Consider the following 25,494-nt stretch of genomic DNA (forward strand, 5'->3'; position numbering starts at 1 on the left):
ACCGCGCAACAAGAAGACCTAGGGGAGGCAGCAGCGCGCACAGCAGCAACAACAGCCGTTATCAACTCCCAAGACGATTTTAAAAGAGTTGTTGGAGATAAAAACTGGCGTTACTTTTAATGAAAAAACGATATGTTCATTTGTTGGATGTTATGATCATGTATTCATGAGGGCTATCTTTTTCCACTAGGTTGAGTTTAGGTGACATTATGTTTGGAGAAATAAATTATTATGTTTGATGTTATTATTAGGTATTTAAATATAAGAGTTATTTTCATTGGAATAGATTTTAGAATATTTTGAAATTCAAAGCACAACAACAATGTTAATATTTTCCAGTATTTCTAGAATTCATAATTGAGATAAGTTTAGCTTTTTTCACAATTTTACTAATAACAATTATTTTCACAGTTTTACCAATAACTTTTCATTAATATGTAAATCGACATTGCTATTCACAACATAAGTACATAATATTAATATTGTAAAGTATTTTTTTTTAGCACAGATAAGGTGTACATCAATTAATTTGTGTGAAGGGAAGTTGAGAATGAAATTAAATTATTTCAAAAGGTGTCTACACTCTATTAAACCATATTTTAATAAAATCATTTCACTTTTGAGTAAATAGTCATCACTAGTTATAAAAATAAATCCACACTTTGCGCAGATACCCCTTAAAATAAATCTAATATTCGATAATAATATATAAAAGGCAGAAGGCATATCGGAACCTGCTCAATTTTATAATGTGTCATCCCTTAAATACTCTTTAAAAACCCTACAAACCCTAACCCTAGAAATCGAAAAAGCGACTGCAGGCTCGCATGGAACCGTCGAGATTAACAAACCCTAGACTAAATGAGTTCTGCCGTGCTTCCCAAACAACTTTAGCTTCTATAGTTTTACACAAAATTGCTGTTTACGATCAAGGGCGGCCAAATTGTAAGAACCTTATAGCCTCCAAGAAAAGCCAGATGACATGAATGAAATTGTTATCGGGCCTCCTTAGGAGGCAGAGAGAATTTTTGGAAGCTTTTTGAGGGGTGCGATTCACGATTTTCTTTATCGCTCCCACAAGCAGGCTTCCTACACCCTCATGCTCCTTTGTTATTGTTTCCATTACTGCAACAATTTGTTTTTGCATTTGCCGCCAATTTTTATAAATGAAAGGTGAAGCCCTACAGAAATTTCGTTCATGTATGGTGAGCAGAAAAAGTCCCTTCTATCAATAATGTAATGTTGGATTTTATCTGCATCGTACTTTGAACTTGAAGGACGGACGTTGCACTACTATCTTATCTACTGCATTGATTGTCCATGTATTACACTACTGTGTTTTTTAAGGTCTATTAGTCCTTTTGCGGAATTAATGGTTTTGGAATTGTCAGGCTCTGTCACAGTTTTTGGGATGAAGGACATGGATATTTTCTTTTTAAGGGTTTTTGTTCCTTCTGCACGACGAGGCGGTTATTACAGATTTCGCCTAATGGTGCGTTAAAAATAAGTCCCCGTAGTTTAAAATCTATTAAAATAACGAAAGAGGCAAAACCCCAAAACCTTAATCTCGATGCATGTCTCTGTAGTTTAAAATCTATTAAATAACGAGAGAGAAAAACCTAGAAAGGATAATCTCGATGTTGAAAAGGTAGATGAGTAATCTTGCGTGACGCCATTGGAAATACGATATAAATGGTCAACTGTGTAAATATTAGACAGTAGGTATTATTATGAATGGGTCTTCTTCCTGTGATTAAGCATATCTCTCTTTCCGTATATAAGTTTTGTCATATTGTTATGTTTTGCTAAAACCCACATACAAATGCCGGACTTGCAGATTTGTACAGCGACTAGTGAGAGGAATTCTTGTGCAATTTGAGGTTTTGGATTTCTGTCTCACATAGTCCGAGTTTGGAATTTTTATTGGGTTGTATATTATAATGGAATTTTTATGGGGTTGTATATTATAATCACGAAGCTCATGGAATCCTATTCACAGGAGAAAGTGATTTTCATGTCATAAATGTTATGGGATGATTTCTGATTTTTGCTCTTTGCAATTGATCAATACCCTGAGACACATTGAAGTTTTCTTTCATGCCATAGAAAATAAGACTCATGAAAATCAGTCAACATTATGTTTACCATTTCCAGGTTGGTTTAATCGAGTATACATTTGTTCCTGGTTCAGAAAGGCAATGCCAAGGATCTCTAGAGTCAACCCCTCATCCATTTATATCTATTTGGTTTTCTTAAAATATTGTTCATCTCCTGAGCATTAACGCAGATTGTTTCAATCAATAAGCGAACTAACAGTCATGTCTTTTATGTTATTGTTTCAATCAATAAGCGAACTAACAGTCATGTCTTTTATTTTATTGGGAAACAAAATTATTTATCCATAGTAACCCGTACTGCTCCCGTGCATTCCCGTGCAGTGGGGAGCATGTAGCACGTGAAACGTTCCAAAATCGCCGGTACTCTCTAGGCATTGGAGAGGGTACTGTTCCAGGCATTGGAGAGCATGTACCTTACTATTCCCCCCAAGCTTCTGGGAGCTTGGGAGCTGGTAGGAAATGTTCCAAAATCGCTGGGATTTCCAACAGGTACTTTGGAGCTTCATTGCAATAGATTTTGACTTTTCGGGTATCAACAGATTTTGACTTTTTGGGTACTTATTCTGAGCAGAGAAGGTACCATTTGTTTATTTTCTAAGTGATACATGTCAGGGAGCTGAGCTGCATGGGCTCTGTAACGCCAGAGAGATGTGGAGATGTAGCAAAGATTTCAACAAAATATACTGTAAAGTTTCAACAAAATATAGACAGTTGCCCGACATTCCTTGGCAGGCAGCTTCTGTTACAAATCATGAAGTTCAACAATTGCAAATAAGTCTACTTTCTTGAAGTCTACCATTAAATCTTCAAAGATAAAATTCAACAAATTACAGTGGTCAGAAAGCAAGTAGTGTGTTTGTCAGTCTCATTTTCTAAATTTCCAAACTTGAATTTCGAAATTGAATATAATATAGTGTTGCATGAATCACATAATAATAGTAATAGTGTTGAATATAATAGTGTTTCAAAGTTCAATCTTTTACATATTTCATTGCAAGATGATTAGATTGAATTTGAATTTGATTAGCAAATTTTAAATAGAAATAAATAAAGTACCATTTGTTTATTTTCTAAGTGATACATGTCAGGGAGCTAAGCTGCATGGGCTTTGTAAAGCCACAGAGATGTGGAGATGTAAGCTGCATGGGCTTTGTAAAGCCACAGAGATGTGGAGATGTAGCAAAGATTTCAACAAAATACACTATAAAGTTTCAACAAAATATAGACAGTTGTCCGTCATTCCTTGGCAGGCAGCTTCTGTTACAAATCATGAAGTTCAACAATTGCAAAAAAGTCTACTTTCTTGAAGTCTACCATTAAATCTTCAATGATAAAATTCAACAAATTACAGTGGTCAGAAAGCAAGTAGTGTGTTAGTCAGTTTCATTTTCTAAATTTCCAAACTTGAATTTCGAAATTGAATATAATATAGTGTTGCATGAATCACATATTAATAGTTAATAGTGTTGAATATAATATAGTGTTTCAAAGTTCAATCTTTTACATATTTCATTGCAAGATGATTGGATTGAATTTGAATTTGATTAGCAAATTTTAAATGGAAATAAATAAATTATTTTATTTTTTATATATATTAAATTTTAATATATTATATTATTGCTACTTCCACTTTAACTTTTCCTGTAAATTTGAGCAAAGCTTTTAGCTGTATGGATACTTGTTCCCCATACCTAAAGTAGGTACCCAAAGTACCTGCCTACAACTTAGCATTTATCAGATTTACTTGTATATTGAGTAATTATTGAGTTCAATCTTTATAGTATGCATCCATTTAGCATTTATCAGATTTACTTATATATTGAGTAATTTTTGAGTCCAATCTTTATAGTATGCAGCCATTCTTAAACTTAAGCGAATAGATAAGATAAGATAATTATATTTATGTCCAACTAATGACCACAAAGTAGGTCAAAGGGAATGTTGAGTACATTGATCAAAGTAAATCAACATTTGGCCCTCGCTGAGAAGATCCAAGACCTAATAGGTCTGAGGTTCAAACCCATCTCTCCTAACCTCTGAGGCTGAATGAATAACGCTGAAAAAACTCAACAATGTTTGTTGGCCCGATGAAGAGCCGATGGCAAGTGCAAACTGTCCACTAAATTGTGTCCTGGGGGGTTTTCACACGCTGTTGAATGTTGGAGGACCTAGTCTGTCTCCCATGAACAGATTTGAGACGGAACTGTTGTTGAGATCTCGTGTGGCAGGGTGAGGTCCCACAAATCCTCATTGATCTGGAGTCTGGATACGTACTGGTATTAGTCGATCTCTTGGTGCCCTGTCTCGTGATCCTCTGTGTGAGGTTTGGTTTGATGGGAGGCTGAAGAATATTCGCTTGGAACCTAAGAGCCTCTTGTATATATGGGGCCAAACATCTCTGATCGGGGTACTTGAAAAAGTCGACGAGGGTCCGAGAATCTCTGAACAAGCAATGAAACATTCCTCTGATCTTGTAGTAGATAGGGCATCCAAGGATAGAGTGCACCTCGGTCTCCACTTCCTATAAATGACATGCCTTGCAGAGTCTGTCTAGTCTATTCACCTGGTGGTCTCTCTACTCGAAGTCTATGAGAACCTACTCTGAACTGGCCTAGAGGAATGCAAAGAGCATGCATCCAGTGGTGAAATGTATACTAGGGTTGAACAATGAGCCCGTCTCTCAACTCCAAGAAGTGCTCAACATAGAAGGCCATCTTTGGCCGCAAGCCTCCCGAAGGATTGACCCAGGTGAACTGGATGAATTGCTTGTAGATGTCCTCCCTGATGATCTTGTTTAGCTCCTATCTAGTAGGTAGAAGGTGACCAGGAACATCTAAGGAATATCAGAAAGGAGGGAGACAATCCAACTGAATTCCCACTAACTAGGTTTGAAACTCGTGTAAACCAACATCTCGCTTGGCCTGAGGGAGTAGAACGAGCAATAGTCTCAGAAGAGCAATATAGAACAGTGGGACGAATCAAGGTGTCCATGAGGCTCATCTTGAACGAGATGTCCTGGAATTGATGTTGAAAGCACTGTCTCTTGAAAAGGGCTAAGGATCCAAGGATTGAGTGCACCTCGGTCTCCACTTCCTATAAATGACATGCCTTGTAGAGTCTGTCTAGTCTATTCACCTGGTGGTCTATCTCTACTCGAAGTCTATGAGAACCTACTCTGAACTGGCCTAGAGGAATGCAAAGAGCATGCATCCAGTGGTGAAATGTATACTAGGTTGAACAATGAGCCCGTCTCTCAACTCCAAGAAGTGCTCAACATAGAAGGCCATCTTTGGGCGCAAGCCTCCCGAAGGATTGACCTAGGTGAACTGCTTGTAGATGTCCTCCCTGATGATCTTGTTTAGCTCCTGTCTAGTAGGTAAAAGGTGACCAGGAACATCTAAGGAATATCAGAAAGGAGGGAGACGATCCAACTGAATTCCCACTAACTAGGTTTGAAACTCGTGTAAACCAACATCTCGCTTGCCCCGAGGGAGTAGAATGGGCAATAGTCTCAGAAGAGCAATATAGAACAGTGGGACGAATCAAGGTGTTTATAAGGCTCATCTTGAACGAGATGTCCTGGAATTGATGTTGAAAGCATTGTCTCTTGAAAAGGGCTAAGGATCCATATCCTTTGTTCATCTGAGGCTAAAGAGCTGGTCGCAAACTGAAGCGGGGACCTGAAAATTGCACCCCCAAGTAAGTATAAGTGCTGGTGATTTCAATCTCCTCCCCTCTGAATAGCAAGTGAAAGTCTGAGGTTTTTTTCACCCTGTTGAAGATCATAACCTTGGTTTTACCCAGGTTGATCGTCAATTGTCGATGGTCACAGAACAGAGCTAAGGCATCTAGCTGCCTCTGTAATCCTTCTGGAGATGAGGAGAGGAGGACCATGTCATCAACAAAGAGTAGAATAGATATCAGAACCTGGTGAAGAAGGCAGCCATCAATGTCTTGGATATGCTCGTGTAGAAATGCTTCCAACTCATCAATATAGATCCCAAACAGGGTAATCCTTTAAAAACATTCTTTCGAAAAGGTACCAGCTTGTATTATCAAATGAGTTATGTTGTTTTTTAATCCTCCAATTGAGTTCTTGCTTTCGTGTCTTTTGAGCTCCGCCATCTTAGGAAACACATCAGATTCACCCGAAAGATATTTTGCTAGCACACAGAATTTCAGTGTTGAGTTTGATCTGTGTATGTGAGCCATCAACTCATCAGCATGAGCATTCAGCTCATCATCTTCGATGCTTCACTTTTCCCCATTGTCATGATGGCTTTTGTTTTAAACAGTAGGTGTGCAACTGTAAATTCCATCCAATAACTTGAATTTTCAATTCATAACACATTGTTGTAAGCTGAGCTCTGATACCATATTATTGTTGCATACCCAGAGCCTTCCTGGCCATTGGGGCACTGTACTTTGTTTACAATCAGATTTAATCACAATCATGACTTTGGAGAATATCATTAATTTTATCTACATAATCATTTTATAAACATAATTTATTTATTAACAATTTAATTGGATCACACAACAGATTACAAGCCTGAAGCATTCCATACAAAGACGAATATGAATACCAATTACAATAAAAAAGGTCTGCCAAACCAGTTACTGAGGGTTTCACTGCCCAACTGTAAGAATCAGCAATGGATTTCTCCTCCAATCAAGACTCTGACTCTGATGTCCAGTGCAAAGGCAGTTACTCAGTGTTTGGAATCAGCAATTGATTGCACCTCCAATCCAGGCTTTGATGCCACCAGTGCAAAGGACAGCTACTACACGCCTTTACTGCCCCACTGTAGGAATCAGCAATTGATTGCACCTCCAATCCAGGCTTTGATGCCACCAGTGCAAAGGACAGCTACTACACGTCTTTAAGCTCATTATTCAGTGCAATTCATTTCTCATGATTCAATCAATCTGCTCTGGATAAATTCTTTTAGGCCTCTTCCAACCATCAACCTTCAAATAGATATGGCACCATTTTCCATTACCCTACAAAACAAGAAGTTCTACTCTCTGTGTTTAAAGGTTCCTTGGGAATCTCCTTACCCTTATAGTCTTCCTTAGTGCAAACACGAGTCTAAGGATAAAAGTTTAAATAATTGGCTGAAGGGAGAATGTGGGAGATAATCCCTTGGGATTTCTGTCCCAAAATAAAATTGTACATAAATAAATTAGGAAGGTGAAATTCGCAAGGGTAATTTTTTTTTATAAGTTTGATCACTTATTAATAAAATTCACTCAGAAGTTACCTGTAAGAGAACTACATGGAAAAGGTACTAAATGAAGGGTCATTTATTTGTATAAGTTTGATCACTCATTATGGAAATTAACGCTGGAAGAGTTATTTATTTGTATAAGTTTGATCACTCATGGAAATTCACACTGGAAGTTACCTCTGAAAGAAGAAAATGGAAAAGGTAGTAAATTTAGGGTCATTTATTTGTAAAGTTTGATCACTCTTTATAGAGATTCACACTGGAAGTTACCTTTGAAAGAAACTAAATGGAAAAGGTACTAAATGAAAAGTTCATTTATTTGTATAAGTTTGATCACTCATTAATGAAATTTACACTTGGAAGTTAACTTTGAGAGAATTAAATGGAAAAGGTAATACAAAGCTTCAAGGAAGCAATATTTGTTAGCTCTTATTTGTTTTTTTTTTTTTTGTTACATTAAATGGAAAAGGTACTACAAAGCTTTAAGGAAGCAATATTTGTTAGCTCTTGTTTGCTTTTTTTTTTACAAAAGCAAGATTTGATAGCGTTCTTATTTCCTTTTTTTAACTTGCAAAGCTTTAAAACAGCAGTGTCGGTTAGCTGTTATTTCTTTTCTTTTAATCTATTTTTAACACGAAACTTTTCGATTCAGGTTGACATTCTATTCTTCGGGTTGTCTTTTACCATGAAACTTTCCAGTTATGGTTGACCTTTCTGGTTGTCTCCTCTCTTCTAGTTAACTTGATAGCACCCCCAGTGGCTGGTTTCACTCTGAAAATGTTGATAGAGGATGGGCAAAGGAGCAGAAAGGATTGTCGTTTATGATCTACGGCCTTTCTCAATCTGCTAGTGCCGCTTCTTCTATAGGAAACCCCTTTGTGCCTTCCACAGGTTCCGTTTGTGGTTCTCAACCCCCTCCTGGAGCATGGTTTATTTTGCAGCCAGATTCCTCTGGTGTTGATACCAGGTAAGCTGTGTGGTAGTCGAGAAGTATGGAGAGAGCAAGGTGGGGAGGATTGTATTGGACACATGGTGTAGCTAAAGTAGTGGAATTATGGGTTCAGAAAGTTTCTATATGACACTCCCAAAGTTGCACTTCCAGAATATCCAATGCCAAGTCTCTAGAGCAGGGACTATTTTGTATTCAAATTTGGTCCGCAACTTTTTAGTAGGTTTTGTAATGAATTGGCATGTACAGGGTGAAGCTAAGAGCAGCAAGCCTATGGTGCAACTGGATATGATGCATTTAACTTAAGTAAGGCCAATAGAGCAATTTTCATGGTTGTAAGCACAGTTGTATCTTTAAATATAATTTTTTCAGATTATTTTATATATATATATATATATATATATATTTTTTCAGTAAATTGATTATTTTATTTTTCAGTAAATTGAGTGATTGAAATCAGAGGGATTCGAGTCAATCTGAGTCCGAGTTTGAGTTTAAAACATTGGAACTTGAGCATTAGCCTTTAAAGAATAAGCTGAGAAAGGATACTCGAAATTGAAACAAGAATGCCTTCTCAAAACGCTTTCGCAAATTCCCTCCATTTTTATTGTCTTCTAGATATTGAGCTCTCCGCAAACAGAACACCATATCATGGTGATCCTCTATCATGTATCTGGATTCCGTCTTGTTTACCATGGTCTGTCTAGACATTAGCAATTTTTCCAATTGCTGCTTATCCCTCACTCTGGGCATCTTGCTGTACATTTTTCTGGGTATCTTATTTCCATTGATAGTTGATAGTCATGTATCATATGTGCAATGAATTTCTGTGAAAACATTGCAGATATTTCAGAAATTGAACAGCTATGAAATAGACTCTATGGCGTACTTTTCTGGTTGTTCTAATTTTTGTATTTTTATTGAAAGGATACTATAATCTTATATACTGCGACGTTGACTATTTTTTAACATGCAAGTGTTTTTCAATTATCTGGTCAAGGAATTGGTATGAGTGGTGTTATCCCCAAGGGGCAACCAGTTGAAAAGGCACCTCGAAGGGTGCGGCTGTGTAGAAGTTCTTTTTTCCATACTCGATCTTCACTCATTTAGACAGCTCATTCATGTTCTCATTCAGACACTTGTGCTGGCTCAACCATTACGTGTCAGTTAGCTTTCTCACCTCCGACTGGCGGATGCAATGATATTCTCATGTTTGTTACTTGATATATGTACACATGTAATTGGATGGCATTATGCTTTTAGTGGGTTGTGACAGTGATGCTTTCTGAAATAGGATCTCACCACTACAATTTATTTGTTTGCCCTTGTCATATTCTTTTAGGACAATGTCGGCTTACAGAAGTATTCTCATTTCTCACCTGGAAAGATTTGCTATTAACATTTTAACTTAACTGGGTAAAATAAAACAAAATTAAATAAAATTAATAATTAATAATTAAATTAGCTTATATTTGTTTTAATTTTGGATTTATCAAATATCTAAAAGATCTAAATTTTTTGAGATTCAAATCTCTTTTAGAATGAAAAGAAATTTGATCCCTTTTGATTCTTGGTAGATCCAGAGTTAAGATGGATCTAGCCTATATGAATGAAATACAAATCTTAATTGACATATAAGCCCATGATTGTCTATGAATCTCTGAAAGGAAAAGAGGTGAAGAGCAATTTGATCCCTCTTGATTTTTGGCAAATCCAGATTTAAGACGGATCTAGACTATATTAATGAAATAAAAACCTTAATTGAAATATAAGCCCATGATTGTCTATGAATATATAAAAGGAAAAGAGGTGAAGAGCCAATTGAAACTAACATAAAAGCTTGCATTAATTAATGTTTCAAGACTTGGTCTCAATTGATAAGTGGTTGGTCTACTTAGCCATTAACTCACCTTGATGGGCTTGTTTGGTATTGAATCAACCAAAGTTAGAGCATGACTTTGTTGGTTTGGTAAACTTGTTTTTGGCCAAGTTTATACCTACTTGCTACTAAATGCATGACCCAAGCAAAATTAATTTAAAAAATAAAATCTAACTCCTAAACCTTAGTAATGATAACAATAAATTATCAAGTAAAAGTTAACATTTCGAGAACTTTCACTTAATTTTTTAACATTGCCATTAATTGTTTCGAGATGTATGCAACTTTATCTTAAAATTTTACCATTACTATTACTTGTTTTAGGATATTTGTGAGTGGTTCCAACTATATTGGACATTAAGTAAAATTTCATATTGAGATTGGTATGATTACAACATTTTCATTGGATTCTATCATGTACGAGGTTATGTGACTAACATTTAATTAAGAGCATTAAGCCCTTTATGTACCTTGATGTTGGTGGTATTTGATTGTTGAACTCCTTTGGCATGGCCTTGACTCCCAAAGTCATTGGATAAACATGTTAAGTTTTTCTAAGTAAAGTCTTTTCTAACATATTATAAGGCCCAAATTAGGATTGGTTATGCTTTTTATACCATATTACAAGGCTAGGATTAGGTAGCTTAAGCAAAATAAGGTGGTGTTTATTAATATCCCTAATGGATCAATATAGAAGCAAACGCTAGAAAAGAGGCAAAGGATGATACTAACGAGGATGTTGATATAAGCGATGGTGGGACATTGCTTGTCCTTTAAATGATCTTTGCTTCTATTCTTTTCGTTTGCTAGTTTGACCATGGCCTTTTGGACTACGCTGTCACTAAGAAGCTCTGACTCAAGGGAATTTAAGTTGTCAAAATGGCTTGGGGATTGTACTTGCTCTGGGCCACACCAACCCTTAACATGGTTGGATTTGTGCCCATTGGGTTTTGAACTTAGGACCTTAATACAAGGAGTGCCTTAACAACACACCTGTCACCATTTGGTTTATGCCCGGTGAACAATCTTTACTCATTTATTCATAATGTTTTCTTTCAAAACTTCAAAATTTTCCAAATCTTTAATATTCTATATATATGAAATTAGATATTTTATATATCGTTTTTGTAAATTGAATCATTAAAATCAAATAGATTAGAGTCAATTTGAGTTTAGAATATTGGAACTAATTCCACCTCATTATACGGCTATTCCCTAGTCCCTAAAGAATATCTAAAGAAATGTGTTCAATAAATTGAACATGTATGAAATAAAAGAAGGGGTAATGAAATAAAGTTGAGTGGCTAACCCAATGTTTAATGCTCCATATTAAAGCCTATTTAAAGAAAATGTCCTAGCTTTAAAAGGCTAGACATAGAAACAATGATAGCCGTATGTATTTATTGACTTTGAGGGTCATGCCATGAAGGATTCTCCTTTTTTTCCTTTCCATAATTGTTTATGGTATGGTATACCTTTGTTAATGCCCTTGTGAATCATATTGTGTTTTAAGAATTAGTCACTTGTGTGAGGGTTATGATTGTCCTTCTTAGTATACTTAGGAAATTTATTAAATTAGCCCCTATTATGTTGTGTTGGGAGCATTAAGTTTGTATTATCGAACACCTCCCAAAGAGGTTTATAACTACAATACCAAAAGAAGAAAAATGTTGTTAGTCACAAGAAGACTACCACATCAACAACCACTTACCTTGAATAGCTTAGCTCAACTCACTAGTATCCATGAAGATTGTTGAAGGTGTCACATAGAGTTTGAGATTAGTTCCAACATCTATTGGTCCACATGGTTGATTGAATTCCTAATTTAAGGGACGCACTTGTAAAGCCTCATTTTTTTCCCTTGGAAAAAAAACTTGATATTTCTATGAGAAATATATACTTCGTGAGGACCTAAGAAGGTTTGTCCTTGGAATGTTTCTTCAAGGAAAAAATGTACCTATACATGGCCTCATGGCCTTGTCCTTCCATGAATTCATAGATCTTGAGTCTTTCGATTGGATCATGTACATTTTTTGAAAGACACACTTTGTGAAAGGCAACCAACAACACTGTTAAGCTCCCTATATATGTGCTTACAGGAATAACATTCCAGCATTAGAAATTCCCTTTTAATCGCTTTGAGAAGATGATATAAATGAGGGGTAGAAAATTCCTTTTTAATTGCTTTGAGAAGATGATATAAATGAGGGGCATAAAATCCCACCAGCTTGGAGTCACCCATAATTTGAATTTTCTTAACATTGTATTTGTTTGTTTGTTTTGTTGACTAGGGCCCACAAGGTCGCTAATTTTGCCTTGTTATTCGATCCCCTTCTCAGAGAAGGGCAAATGTGAAAATAACGACATTTGCTAAGAAATAAAACTACCCTAGTGCCACATACTTGATCCTGATTTGCTCCATTGGAAAAGCCCCAAGAGACTTCATCGTCCAACAATGGCATAATTGGGATTCTTAAACTTCTTTTATTTTGCTTTAGTCTTGATCTTTCCCACTCTTAATCTTATTAATATTTTCCAATAATTCCATATATTTTTCAATAATTCTATACACCTTAGTAAAAAATATTCCATATATTTTCCAATAATTCCACTAATCTTAAACACAAATATTCCATATATTTCCAATAATTCTACACATTCTAACCACAATAATTCCACACACTTCAGTCACAAATATTCCATATATTTCCTAATAATTCCACTCGTCCTAACCACAAATATTCCATATATTTCCAATAATTCCACACATTCTAACCTCAATAATTCCATACATATATATCATTAATTTTATTAACATTTCACTTTAATTCCCTCCACACCCTATCATATTGAAAAATCCTAAACCGCTCCACCTCAAATTCCACCCTACCCATTTAAAAATATGGATTGAAATATTTTAAACTCCACCCTCAAATTCCACCCTATCCATTTGAAAATATGAATTGAAATATTTTAAACTCGACCCTCATTCCCCACACCACCCTCCACCTTAACACATCCTCATTCCCCTCCCCCGCACTTTCAAAAATCTTGAACACCACATTCCCCTACACTCTTTCAACACTTTTTCAAAATTCTTTAACTCAACCCTCACACACCCTACCCCCCACCCCCTCCCCCCCCCCCACACACACATATATATATATATATACACGATAATATGGATTGAGTCGACCCATATAGATTGAAAAATCTTATACTCCACCTTCCCACTCATTAGACTTCGTCCTCATGTTTCACCCAAACACACCCCATCTTTATCTTTATGATAATATGGATCGAGAAATCACCTTCCACCCTCACATACCCTATTTCTGTGATAATATGAATTGAAAAATCTTAGGCTCCACCGTGTAGCTAAGGATAAAGAAATCTTACCCTCCACCACCCTATCTCTATCTCTATGATAACATGAATTGAGAAATCTTAGACTCCACTATCACTATCTCTATGATAATATGAATTGAGAAATCTTAAACTCCACCTTGTGAGTAAGGGCAGAATTTGAGAAATCTTAAACTCCACCTTGTGAGTAAGGGCAAGAAATCTTACACTCCACCTGATAATATGAATTGAGAAATCTTAAACTCCACCTTGTGGGTAAGGGCGGAAATCTTACATTCCACTTTATATTTGTCTCTGTGATAATATGAATTAAGAAATCTTAAACTCCACTTACATTATAGTAAGGAGCGAGAAAACTTACACTCCACACTGTCTCTTTGAATATGAATTGAGAAATCTTAAATTCTCACTTACATTATGGTAAGGAGTGAGAAAACTTACACTCAACACTGTCTCTGTGATAATATGAATTGAGAAATCTTAAACTCTCACTTACATTATGGTAAGGAGTGAGGAATCTTAAACTCCACCCTATGTCTCTGTGATAATATGAATTGAGAAATCTTAAACTCTCACTTACCAGTGAGGAATCTTAAACTCCACCCTATGGTAAGGAGTGAGGAATCTTAAACTCCACCCTACATGACACTATGATAAGGAGTGAGGAATCTTAAACTCCACCCTCCATATTATGGAAAATTTTAGACTCCACACTCCACGGCAAGAAATCTTATACTCCACATTATGAAATTTTACACTCCATCCTATCTCTGTCTCTATGATAATATGAAATTTTACACTCCATCCTATCTCTGTCTCTATGATAATATGAATTGAGAAATCTTAACTCCACCCTCCCTACTATGAGAAATCTTAGACTCCACACTCCACCTTATGGTAAGGAGTAAGATTTAAGGACAAGAAATCTTACACTCCACCCTATCTCTGTCTATGTCATAATATAAATTGAGAAATCTTAAACTCCACCCTATGCTAAAGAAATTGAGAAATCTTAAACTCCACCCTATGGTAAAGAGTGAAGACACTATGGTAAAGAGTGGGAAATCTTAAAATTTGGTCTTAAACTCCAAATTTTAGACTCCACCTCTTACACTCCACCCATCATAGTGAAGAATCTTAAACTCCAAATTTTAGACTCCACCTCTTACACCACCCACCATAGTGAAGAATCTTAAACTCCAACACTCCACCCACCATAGTGAAGAATCTTAAACTCCAAATTTTAGACTCCACCTCTTACACTCCACCCTATCTCTTTGATAATATGAATTGAGAAATCTTAAACTCCACTCCACTCACCATAGTGAAGAATCTTCACCCACCATAGTGAAGAATCTTAAACTCCAAATTTTAGACTCCACCTCTTACACTCCACCCTATCTCTTTGATAATATGAATTGAGAAATCTTAAACTCCACTCCACTCCACTCTTTGGTAAGGAGCGAGGAATCTTAAACTCCAAATCTTTAGACTCCACACTCCACCTTATGATAAGGAGTGAGAAATCTTAGACTCCACCTTACACTCCACCTTATGATAAGGAGTGAGAAATCTTAGACTCCACCTTCCATACTCATTGAAGGGTGCTTTAGACTCCACACTCGAAGGGTGCTTTAGACTCCACACTCCACCTTATGATAAAGAGTGAGAAATCTTAGACTCCACCTTACACTCCACCTTATGATAAGGAGTGAGAAATCTTAGACTCCACCTTCCATACTCATTGAAGGGTGTATCGAGAGGGAAAGAAAAAATCACCGAACCTACTCATATTATATAATGTTATATCAACATTATATTATGAATTTTCCACACACCCTACCCTGTACCTATGATATGATAATATAGATTGAACAATTTTAAATTCTATCCTTCTCCTAGACTACACCCTCACACACCCTATCCCTATGATAATATGAATTGGAAAATAAAATTTTAGTTTCCTCTTATTTTATAAAATATTTAGACTCCATCTCCGTGAGGATGGTATCCTTTAGATACCATCTCCACCTTACCTCATCCATATGAATTGGAAAAATTTAGTTTCACGGACTTTAGTTTTCCTTCTCCGTAAGGTTGGTATCCTTTAGATTCCATCTCCACCTTACCTTATCAATCTGAATTGGAAAATTTTAGTTTCCTCTCATTAAAAAAAAATTAATTTTACATTCCATCTCCACCTTCAATGACGAAGGGGGTGGGTATCTTTTAGATTCCATCTCCACCTTAAATGACGGTGAGGGTGGGTGAATCATAGACTTCAATGACATTATATTATGAATTTTATTAATATTTCCCTATAATCCTCACACACCATACCCATATAATATGGATTAAAATCTTAGACCACCCTCATTGAGGGGTGGGGAGAGAATGCATTACACACCCTACCCATAACAACATTATATTATCAAGAGGGGAGAGAATACATTACCCATAACAACATTTTATTATCAATCTCATTAATATTTCGTTACAATCCCCACACACCCTACCCATATAATATGGATTAAAATCTTAGACTACCCTCACTAAGGGGAGCGTGGGTAAGGAGAGAGAATCTCTTACACACCCTACCCACATTATAACATGGGTTGGAAAATCTTAGTTCACCCTATCGAGGGGGGTGAGGATACGGCGAGAGAAAATATACTGACAGTAAGGAAAGAGAAAAAAATATTTTATATATTTCAGGAAAACCTTAGTTAGCTCACCCTATCGAGGGAGGGAGTGAAGATACGGAGAGAGAATATACTGAGAGTAAGGATAGAGGAATTTCTTTTTTCTTTTCTTTTCAAAGCTGAAGATGACAAGGGATGATGATACGGATTCTCATTTTCCTCCTCTCCAAGAAAGACATGGAGAGCTCTTTGCAATTTTCAATAAAGATTCGGGGAGATCTGGTGAGCTTTTTAATAGGTATTTCTTGTCCACCAGAAGAAGTCTCGGACAAAAGCGTCAAATAAAAAGGAAAAAAATTTTAAAAGGGAAAAAAGAAGGATCTTAATATATTTTTCTTTTATATAAGCAGACATCCACTTAATCAAAATCATGGATGATAAAATTTGTGTGTTATTCCTTCCTTTGCGAGGGATGTCTTGTCCACGGAGAATGAAAGTTCTTAACAAATGCTTAAGAGGAAAAGATCTTAATATATTGAAGGATCTTAATATATTTTGCTTTTACAGAAAAGCATCCACTCAATCAAGAGTATGGATGATAGAACTTTTTTCTTGTCCATGGAGAAAGAAAATTCTTAACAAATGCATAGAAGAAAAAGAAGATCTTAATATATTTTAATTTTATATAGAAAACTATCCCCTAAATCAAGACCATGGATGATAGAACTTTTCGGTGTTGATACTTGAATCTAACAAGATTGTGGTTAGATAAGTATAATGAAAACTCTCCCCACCATAATACTTAAAATCTAAGAAAATCTAAGAAGATAGAGTTACGTAAGTATAATGAATACTCTCCCCACTATATATCGTTATGGATTTTTGCAAACAGACTTTGTGAAAGCTTATTACTCTAATCCAAAAAGATTAACAAGACCATGGATGATAGAACTTTTCAGTGTTGATACTTCAATCTAAGAAGATTGTGGTTAAATAAGTATAATGAAAACTCTCCCCACTATATATCGTTATGGATTTTTGCAAACAGACTTTGTGAAAGCTTATTACTCTAATCCAAAAAGATTAACAGAAGTATGATGAAAACTTCCCCATATGTACACTGTTGAACTTTTCAGTGTTGATAACTTTTCAGTGTTGATATTTTAATCTAAGTACATTGAGTTACATAAGTAAAATGAAAACTCTCCCACTACACATTGTGAAAACTCTCCCACTGGAGTTTTGCAAACAGACTTTGTTAATGCCTTATTACTCTAATCTAAATAGATTAACATAATTATGGCTGGAATTTTGCAAGCCACAGGCGTTATTATCCAATATGTCGATAATATGTCGATCCTTTGTTAGGCGCTATTATCCAATATGTCGATCCTTTGTTTTTATATAAGGATAACTGTATATTCTGGCACTGTTCACTAACATAATAGGGTGAATGTTGGAAAGAGCATTAATAACAAATAGGAGTTTATGCTTATAGCCCATTGAAAAACTTGCATTGTTCTTGAAATTGAAAGAGGCCATGGTAGTCACCCAGTTCTTTGTGACTGAAGTACTGAAATCATCAAGCACTGAAACCTCTATGAAGTGAAGCCCTAAACCTAGATGGCATTTGATTACATGCCTCTGCAGATACCGCAGTCATGGTATTCTTAGTGACTCCTTCATTGCACATATTTGCAAGAGAACGCATGTGTTTCATGCCATACTGCGACAGAGATCCACAATGTTTTTCAAATGTTCGCACCTGCAGCAATAAAGATATGCTCATGTTTAGAACTTTGAGAGTCAGATCCTATAAGGAGGATGCTATGCTTTAATTAGTGTAATTTTTCAAGATGGCTAACCATTCAGAGACAACGATAGTAGAATCAGAGGATTATAGCATGATCATCATCGGAGAAATGCAAGGTTAACAAAATGGGCATTGGTATGAAGTTAATGCAAGATGCACACTTAAGTTTCATTGCTACAGAGTTTGGTTAATAGCTGCCCAACTATGAAGTAAAAGCGTTTACACACAATAACTAATAAAAACGGTAAAGTAGGATCCGAGGATTTGAAAATTACCATTGTTTTGAGACAGTCCCAATCATCAACTAAAGGTTGACCTGGTGGCCGTACAGTGTTCAACACATTAGGACCCCTCGCAGATCCAAACAAAAGCTTGCCAATGAGATTCATGCTTTTGTCAACATGCATACGATGTGTCATCAAGTCCACCATCTGTCTCTGTGATTCCAACTTTTTAATGGAGCCCTCCTTAGATCTTTTATACTGCAAAAAAAAGCATAAGAATCACTTTTATACTGCAAAAAAAAGCATAAGAATCACTAATATTGGCTTTTGCCTCAAAAGTCCAAAAATACACTAGACTGAAAAGAATAACGCCAGAAGATAGTTCATGTAATCTCTTTCCTTTCCTAAAATTCAAGGGGAAATGTTAAAACAAAACTTATATTAAGAGATTGGAGCTTAACGCAATAAGCAGTTTTGAATTGAAAGATTTTATGGTTCCAAACATGATCGATTTGATAAATGAGTAAATAGTGCAGTTAGGTGGATCAATCCCACTTTTATTGGGGAGGTGGGGGGGTGGGGATTATGATCAATGTACTACCTTTTGCCATAGATAGAGAAGATCTGCATCTCGTTGATTTACAGCTCTCACGTCCTTCTCATCGGGGATTTCTGGAAAACCGTTGTCATAGGTGAAAGTAGCATTGGCATTCGCTGGGTCAGATCCAATGTACAGAAACAACTGCTCTTTGCTGATAGGGATGTCACCGTACTGCATCACATGGGATCCGGCCCGGTATGTATTATGGTCTGATGTCCTGAATTTTACCTGCAAAATCCCAACTCATCAATACATTGGTATAAAATGGCACAAAACACAAATAATTACCTGGAAAAACCCACCTCATCAATATACTGGTAGAAAATGGCGCAAAACACAAATAAGTTCCAAGTAGACAATGAAATCTAGAATAAAGCAAAGGCACTTCCACATTACAATGTGATGAATGTGGAAGAACAAAGCCTTTACAATCAGAAGCGTAGCCTTGACAATCAGAAGCGTAAAGGCTAAATATCTATGGACAGTCCAGATCATAGTTGCCAGACTATGAGTGGCAAATATCGTCTAAATACTCACCTGCCACAGCATGTAAGAGTATCGTACATGAGAAAGATTTTAACCTTGACCCCTGCTTCTAGTCAAGGAGAAATAGTAATCTTTCTCAATGCCATTTTACCTCTGTCCCATGCTATGCTCTTCATTTTGGATTGAACGAAGAGACGAGGATCAAGCTCAGAGATCCTGAAACCAATATGTTTCAAAATTCAAACCCACTTACCAATTGATATTGCTGCTTTATAGTTTCAGTCTTCAAGTTGTGTTTTTCACTGCAAAATAAAAGTAAATCAGCGCACAGTTTCAGTCAATAAGAAACATCCCATGCAAAAAATCAGCACACAGTTCCAGTCAATAAGAAACATCCAAATGGCCAAAGAGTGTCATCAAATTGGTGGCATTTCAGTCACACCTATCTTCCATCCAAGCAATACTATACAAATCTCCGAGGCATGTTTCATATTCTGGAGGAGGAGGGGGGTACATCCCAGGACAGTAAGTCCCCCAGCTACTTTCCTCTCCATTTGCTGCTGTTGTAACATAGATTTTCAGGCCCTTTGGTAGCAGACCCTCAAAAATGCTTCCGCTTTCACATGCTTCAATATAAATGACCTAATCATGCAAACAATTCAGAAAATACTGAACCCACATGTAGAGATAAATGAGACAGAAAAGAATATGGGATTGGTAAAATTTTCTCACCATTTCCTTGTATGCACCAGCAGCATGTTTCTTCTTTAAAACTTCAACAAGGTCGTGTGCATAGAGATAAGGAGGAATGGGCATCCCTGCAATCAAACTCATCATTGACATTACTACATGTGCAGGAGGTGCAATTGGACAAATGAAATAAAATCCAAGTTTTGAACAGAATCAGATAAGAAATACATTTCCGAAAATAGAACAGAATCAGATAAGAAATACATTTCCGAAAATAGAACAGAATCAGATAAGAAATACATTTCCAGCAATAGTATCTCAAATTGCAATTTACAAATACACAGTATAACCAGCTCCAGAACGAAAATAATCAGCGGCAAAATCCACAAATAAACATCAAACTGACAAAATAATCAATGCAAAGAACCTTAAATAAATAGTAGCCGAAAATCAGATCAAATTAAACCCGCAAACCATGCCACAAATAGTGATATTCTAATGAAGGACTAGATTGGTAATGCGAATGGGTATTGAGCTGCCTGAAAAAATAAGATGCAGGAATAAGTAGGGTTTCTCTAGATACAAAAATATAGGAAAAGTTTGTAAAACTGTCATACGGTTAGACCAAAGGTTTGAGATCAAAATCTGATTCTCAAAATGGTAGCAGCTGAACGTTGAACACAGCCGAAAAACAGAACGAATGAAAGCAATTGTCGCATATATACTCTATTTAGGTATTTTAAATAGAAATATTGTCAAACTGTCATAGTGCTAGGCCAAATTTTTGAGATCAAATTATGATTCTCAAAATTTCTCAAAATTATAGCAGTTGAACATGGAATACAGCCTTTAAAAAAAAATTGTCGCATATATACTCCATTTAGGTAATGTTTAACAGAAACGAACTAAAATAGATGCCTTCAAGTTTGTAATCTGGTTCGAGTTATATGAAAATTCAATCATGAGATCAACGGGGTATTGCTTCACTAATGAGGTTGACTGGGTATTAAGCTGTCCACCATGGGTTTCATTCATGAAGTGGTCTGCCCAAACCCAAAGAGATGAATTAAATTCATGGAGTGGTCTGCCCTGACCCAACGAGATGAGGGCAACTTTGGTAGAATATTTGCTGGCACTTAACCCGTGAAAGTCAGCTCTACGTGGTGCAGTCCTTCAAGGTGTATTTCTCGAAGCACTTTCAAAATAAACAAAAGTTCAATAGCGAGATAGTTCCCAAAACGATGGAAAAAGTCTCTGGGGGACAGCGAGATAGAAAGCATTGACAACATATTTCAAATGGTAATCTGCAAATAGCACTTATTAGGTATATTACTATATTCCAATTCCCTGTCATGTCCTGAACTCGAAATATTTGCACTTATTAGGTATATTACTATATTCCAATTCCCTTTCATGTCCTGATCTCGACAATAAACAGCCTAGGGAGAGTTAGATGACCTTTTAAGTAATACATTAGAGTAGATCAAATCATCAAACAACTCAACAAGAAGAATATCATATGTGCATTTACTACTCACCCAGCACTCCAGGTCCTCCATGATCAGAGTAGTAAATAAAAATGTGGTCGTTTGGGCCACTGTCAACAACTTTGCCACTTCCCCCCTTAACTAAACTTTTATCCCCAAGGAGGACAGCAAGGAAGTTGTTCACATTAACATTATCACCTGTATAATCCTTCAAGATAAATGCAAAAGCATCAAAATCAGCTGAACATTATTTGATACAACTTTACCCTACTAATTATTCAGCCAAGAAAATGGAGATAATATCATGATCAGCACATTAGCTCAGACAGAAACACACACCTTGGGAACACCTGCATAGACATCTTTTCCATTGGGATGGTTGATGATGGTGCCTGGCCGAGGATTGTCACTGTTATTAGCAATATCATCATACATAAACACTATGATGTTCTCCTCCTTCAGTCCACCTTTCCTCAATATTTGGTATGCATGGCAGACATCAGCCTACAGAGCAAGGCATCATATGTGTAAGAAAAAAGAGGTCCTTATTTACAAAATTGAAATTGCTTGCAATGTGATCCATCAAATACCATTGGCCATTGATAGACATTTGGAGGTAGATCCGTGTACAACAAAAAAATAATTTTCCTTCTATCCATTAAATCAATAAAACCTTCTACCGATCGCAATCACAAAAACAAATTCTAGAAACCCTTTGTTTTTTTATCAAATTCATTAACGCTTGACTTTAAAGCTTGACTTTTTCCTTTATCAAATCCACTTAAATGATCAAACCTTATCGATCACAGAAACTAAGGTGTAGGAAAAGAGATCCCATCAATCACAGAAACAAACATTTTTCTTCTGTGCCTTTCTTTTTCCTCCCTAGTGAAACGCCCTTTGTTTAAAGGAAGCAAACGAAGAACTATGAAACTCCATTAATGTAAATAGGGCATTACATTTTCTAACCATGAAACTCCATTCTAGTACTGCGGTGACAAGATTTGTTCTGTTCCGCAGTGAAGCAAAAGGATTATCTATGGGGCTGACATTATTATCATTATTATTTTTCATCCGAAAAACTCGGAGGACGAAACCCCATTGGTGTATTAAGTATTACAGATGGAGACAAATAGCATAACTGCAGTCCCTAGTTTTAAGTAGGGACTTAACTGATTGGGTAAGCCCAACCAGGATTTGAATTTAGGTCATCGTACAAGCGCGATTATGTCACTACCACAGCCAAACCGACCATAGAAACAAACTCTAAAAGTCTAGTTCAGAGAAAAAAAATCCATTAAATTCTGATAGAATTTTATTTTTGCTTTTGATTTAGGAGACAAGGTACTAACACAGAAACACACAACTTCAAATTTAACGATCTTTAATGATCTTTTATTTATTTTTTGACAAAGCTTCCTTTGACTCTTGATGAACAGCTGCCTAGAAACACCATGGGGATGAACAGAGATTGCAATCTTGAATAGTATCCCAATGTCCCACCATAACAAGGCAGGCTTATGTAGCCATGGCCACCCCAAAGGAGCGAACATGTACATGGTGAGAATTGAAACCTGGTGGGTTCCCCTGCTTCACCAAGGGGTCAAGCCCTATCCGACATTTTTTGATCAAAATTTTTAATGCTGATTAAATCTAATTTTAACTATAGATTTTCAGAGAAAAAGTCGTATCCTTCGCAGCAGAAACGCAAAAACAATATTTAAAGCTTGAGATTTTCATCAAATTTTTGCTAGAATCTGATTAAGATGAATTTTTTAAATTATGATTTGGGGGAAGAGGTTCTCTTTAGAAAAATTATAATCAAATTACATTTTCGTTCAGGAAAATTTAAAGCAAATTTCGAGGTCATATCGTTCACAGCAGAAAAGCAGAAACAAAATTTAAAGCCTGCGATTTTCATTAATTTGTTGCTAGAATCCGATTAGGATGACATTTTTTAGTTCTGATTTGGGAGAAGAAGCTTTTTTAAGAAAAATTATGATAAAATTCCATTTTCGTGTAGTAAAAGAGATTCTATAAAGCAAATAGAATTATAAACATAAACATAAATGTGAGAATACCTGATGCCTGTAGTTGCCATAGCCAGAGGAACCCGCAAGCAAAACAGCCCACCTGGTACCAATGCTATCACCATCTTCTTCTTCTTTGCTCTCAGATGGGTGTTGTTTGTCAACGGGCATCCGAATAAAACCATCACCGGTAAATTCATCTGGGCGAGCATGTAGAAGAACGCCATTCAATCCCAAAACCAATACACAGGACAATACAATCACCATATTGTTAATGAAACCCATCTCTTCCCCTCTTCAGAAAATAGGGATTTTCTGCCACAATCATCCACTTGACTTTACAGAAATCATTCACACGCAGACTGAACACATCATCTCCCTACCCCTCCTCTATTTATCTGTTTTTTGACTTACAACAAAACCTACTTCTACTTGGGTAATTTATGAATCCTTCATTAGCAATTTTAATTGTGAATTCTCTCAGCTTGTCTGGGCAATGGCTAACGTGCACTCACGGGATTGATCTCTTGGGTGGGCAACCCTGCCTGGTTCTACCACGTATCTAATTGTGTGACGATAGTGTTCTGCCAACAACGGCCACTTGCCTTTTATAGGTATCCTTCGTGGCAGATAAAAGAAAACCTGACAGGCGTGTCAGCAAATGAAAACTGAAGAAGACTCGATTACTCTGGAAACTGTCCTAAATCAACAGCCGTACGCATTAGTCCATTGTTTCGACCTCTTCATCTGCATATCGTTCCAAAAAAGGGGCGGTCTCGGAATCCAGCTGGTGTGGTAGAACACCGGTGGGACTATTTGTAAATTTATTCCAAACACTCTAAAGGACTGATTTGAATGTTTGGTGGGAAGATTTTAATTTTATTTTTTAAAATATTTTTATTTTTATATAAGGAATATCTGTTTTAGTTTTTTAAGAAATTATTTAGATTTAATAAAATTATTATATAAAAAGGGCGTTATGTCATTTGCTAAAATTCCACCATAATCATTTTTCTTATCTATTCAATATAAGTTTAATTAACAACTCAATATAAATTCAATTAGAAATAATTTTATTTATTTTAAATAATATTATTATAATAAAATAAATATATTTTAATGAGGAAAAAATTAATTTATTTTTAAATAATATTAAAAAATTAAAAGATTGGTTTGTTTTATTTTAAATGCTATTGTGTATTTGATTTTTTATTTTTTTCATGATGATTTTTATTATGATGATGAAAAATATTTCTTCGTGGAATGTTAACTTTTATTCACATTTATTTTAAGTTTCAAAATCTTTCTCACATTACTAATCTTTTTGACTACTGTCTCTCTTTTAGATCATATAAATAAAATGTTAAAGAATCTCAATTTCTAAAGAGAACCTTTACACTTCCATATATTGATCCAGAGGTGGTTTTTCCACGTTGTGGCACACACCAATGCTGTCACGTCTTTATCTTAGCAGTAGTCTTTCAACTGCACATAGGCAAGTGTGGCACTGCTACCTACTTTTTTTTCACCAATATTTATGAGGACAGAATACACCTAACCATTCAACACTTAGTTATTTTCTTCAAGTCTACTAAACATTATCATTACACAACGAAAATAACATTTACATCATCATATCATCAGATATATGTACATCGAAAATACTTTCTTTTAAATGGGAGGGGGAACTCCCATATTATAAAGTCTGTCCAATAATACAATAATTCAGTCTTTTTACAAATACAAGTACAAGTTAAGCTGCTGGAAAATCCAAATTTCACCTCAACAAAACTACCAAAATTCCACAACTTGCCTCTCATGTCAGGTTGCCCTCGTTTAGCAACACCCACCTGCAAACTTGTCATTTAGGGCCGCCCACCTACTATCGTGCAGGGTGGCCCACCTGTTGTGTAGAGTTGCCCAGCCGCACAGTGCAGGGTCGCCCACCTCCATTCAAAATTCATCGTTCACCGCTGCCC

General features: G+C 36.0%; 1 protein-coding gene and 1 long non-coding RNA gene across 6 annotated transcripts; one reads left to right on the top strand and one right to left on the bottom strand.

Moving 5' to 3' along the window:
• The first annotated feature begins 733 nt into the window (after positions 1-733).
• Positions 734-8,675, top strand: LOC149156985 (uncharacterized). Of its 5 annotated transcripts, XR_016262404.1 has the most exons (5): positions 734-1,205; positions 1,392-1,492; positions 2,439-2,606; positions 2,689-2,952; positions 8,001-8,674. It is a non-coding gene; the product is annotated as an uncharacterized LOC149156985 (long non-coding RNA). The 5 variants fall into 5 exon arrangements; XR_016262405.1 differs by lacking the exon at positions 1,392-1,492 and having other exon boundaries at positions 8,001-8,675; XR_016262407.1 differs by having other exon boundaries at positions 734-1,492; positions 2,730-2,952; positions 8,001-8,672.
• An 8,744-nt stretch (positions 8,676-17,419) lies between these two features.
• LOC149156986 (vacuolar-processing enzyme gamma-isozyme-like) lies at positions 17,420-24,311 on the bottom strand. Its single transcript, XM_089438954.1, has 9 exons — positions 23,567-24,311; positions 21,825-21,989; positions 21,537-21,693; positions 20,041-20,126; positions 19,751-19,950; positions 19,562-19,610; positions 18,823-19,050; positions 18,273-18,479; positions 17,420-17,949 (listed from the first exon to the last, which is right to left on the bottom strand). The coding sequence occupies exons 1-9, from the start codon at positions 23,798-23,800 to the stop codon at positions 17,767-17,769; spliced, it is 1,509 nt and encodes a 502-aa protein (XP_089295080.1). The 5' UTR covers positions 23,801-24,311; the 3' UTR covers positions 17,420-17,766.
• Positions 24,312-25,494: the final 1,183 nt, after the last annotated feature.

This window comes from Pinus tabuliformis, chromosome 9, assembly GCF_031772625.1.
Source record: "Pinus tabuliformis cultivar Carrire ecotype Pingquan chromosome 9, CPIR1, whole genome shotgun sequence".
Classification (NCBI taxonomy): domain Eukaryota; kingdom Viridiplantae; phylum Streptophyta; class Pinopsida; order Pinales; family Pinaceae; genus Pinus; species Pinus tabuliformis.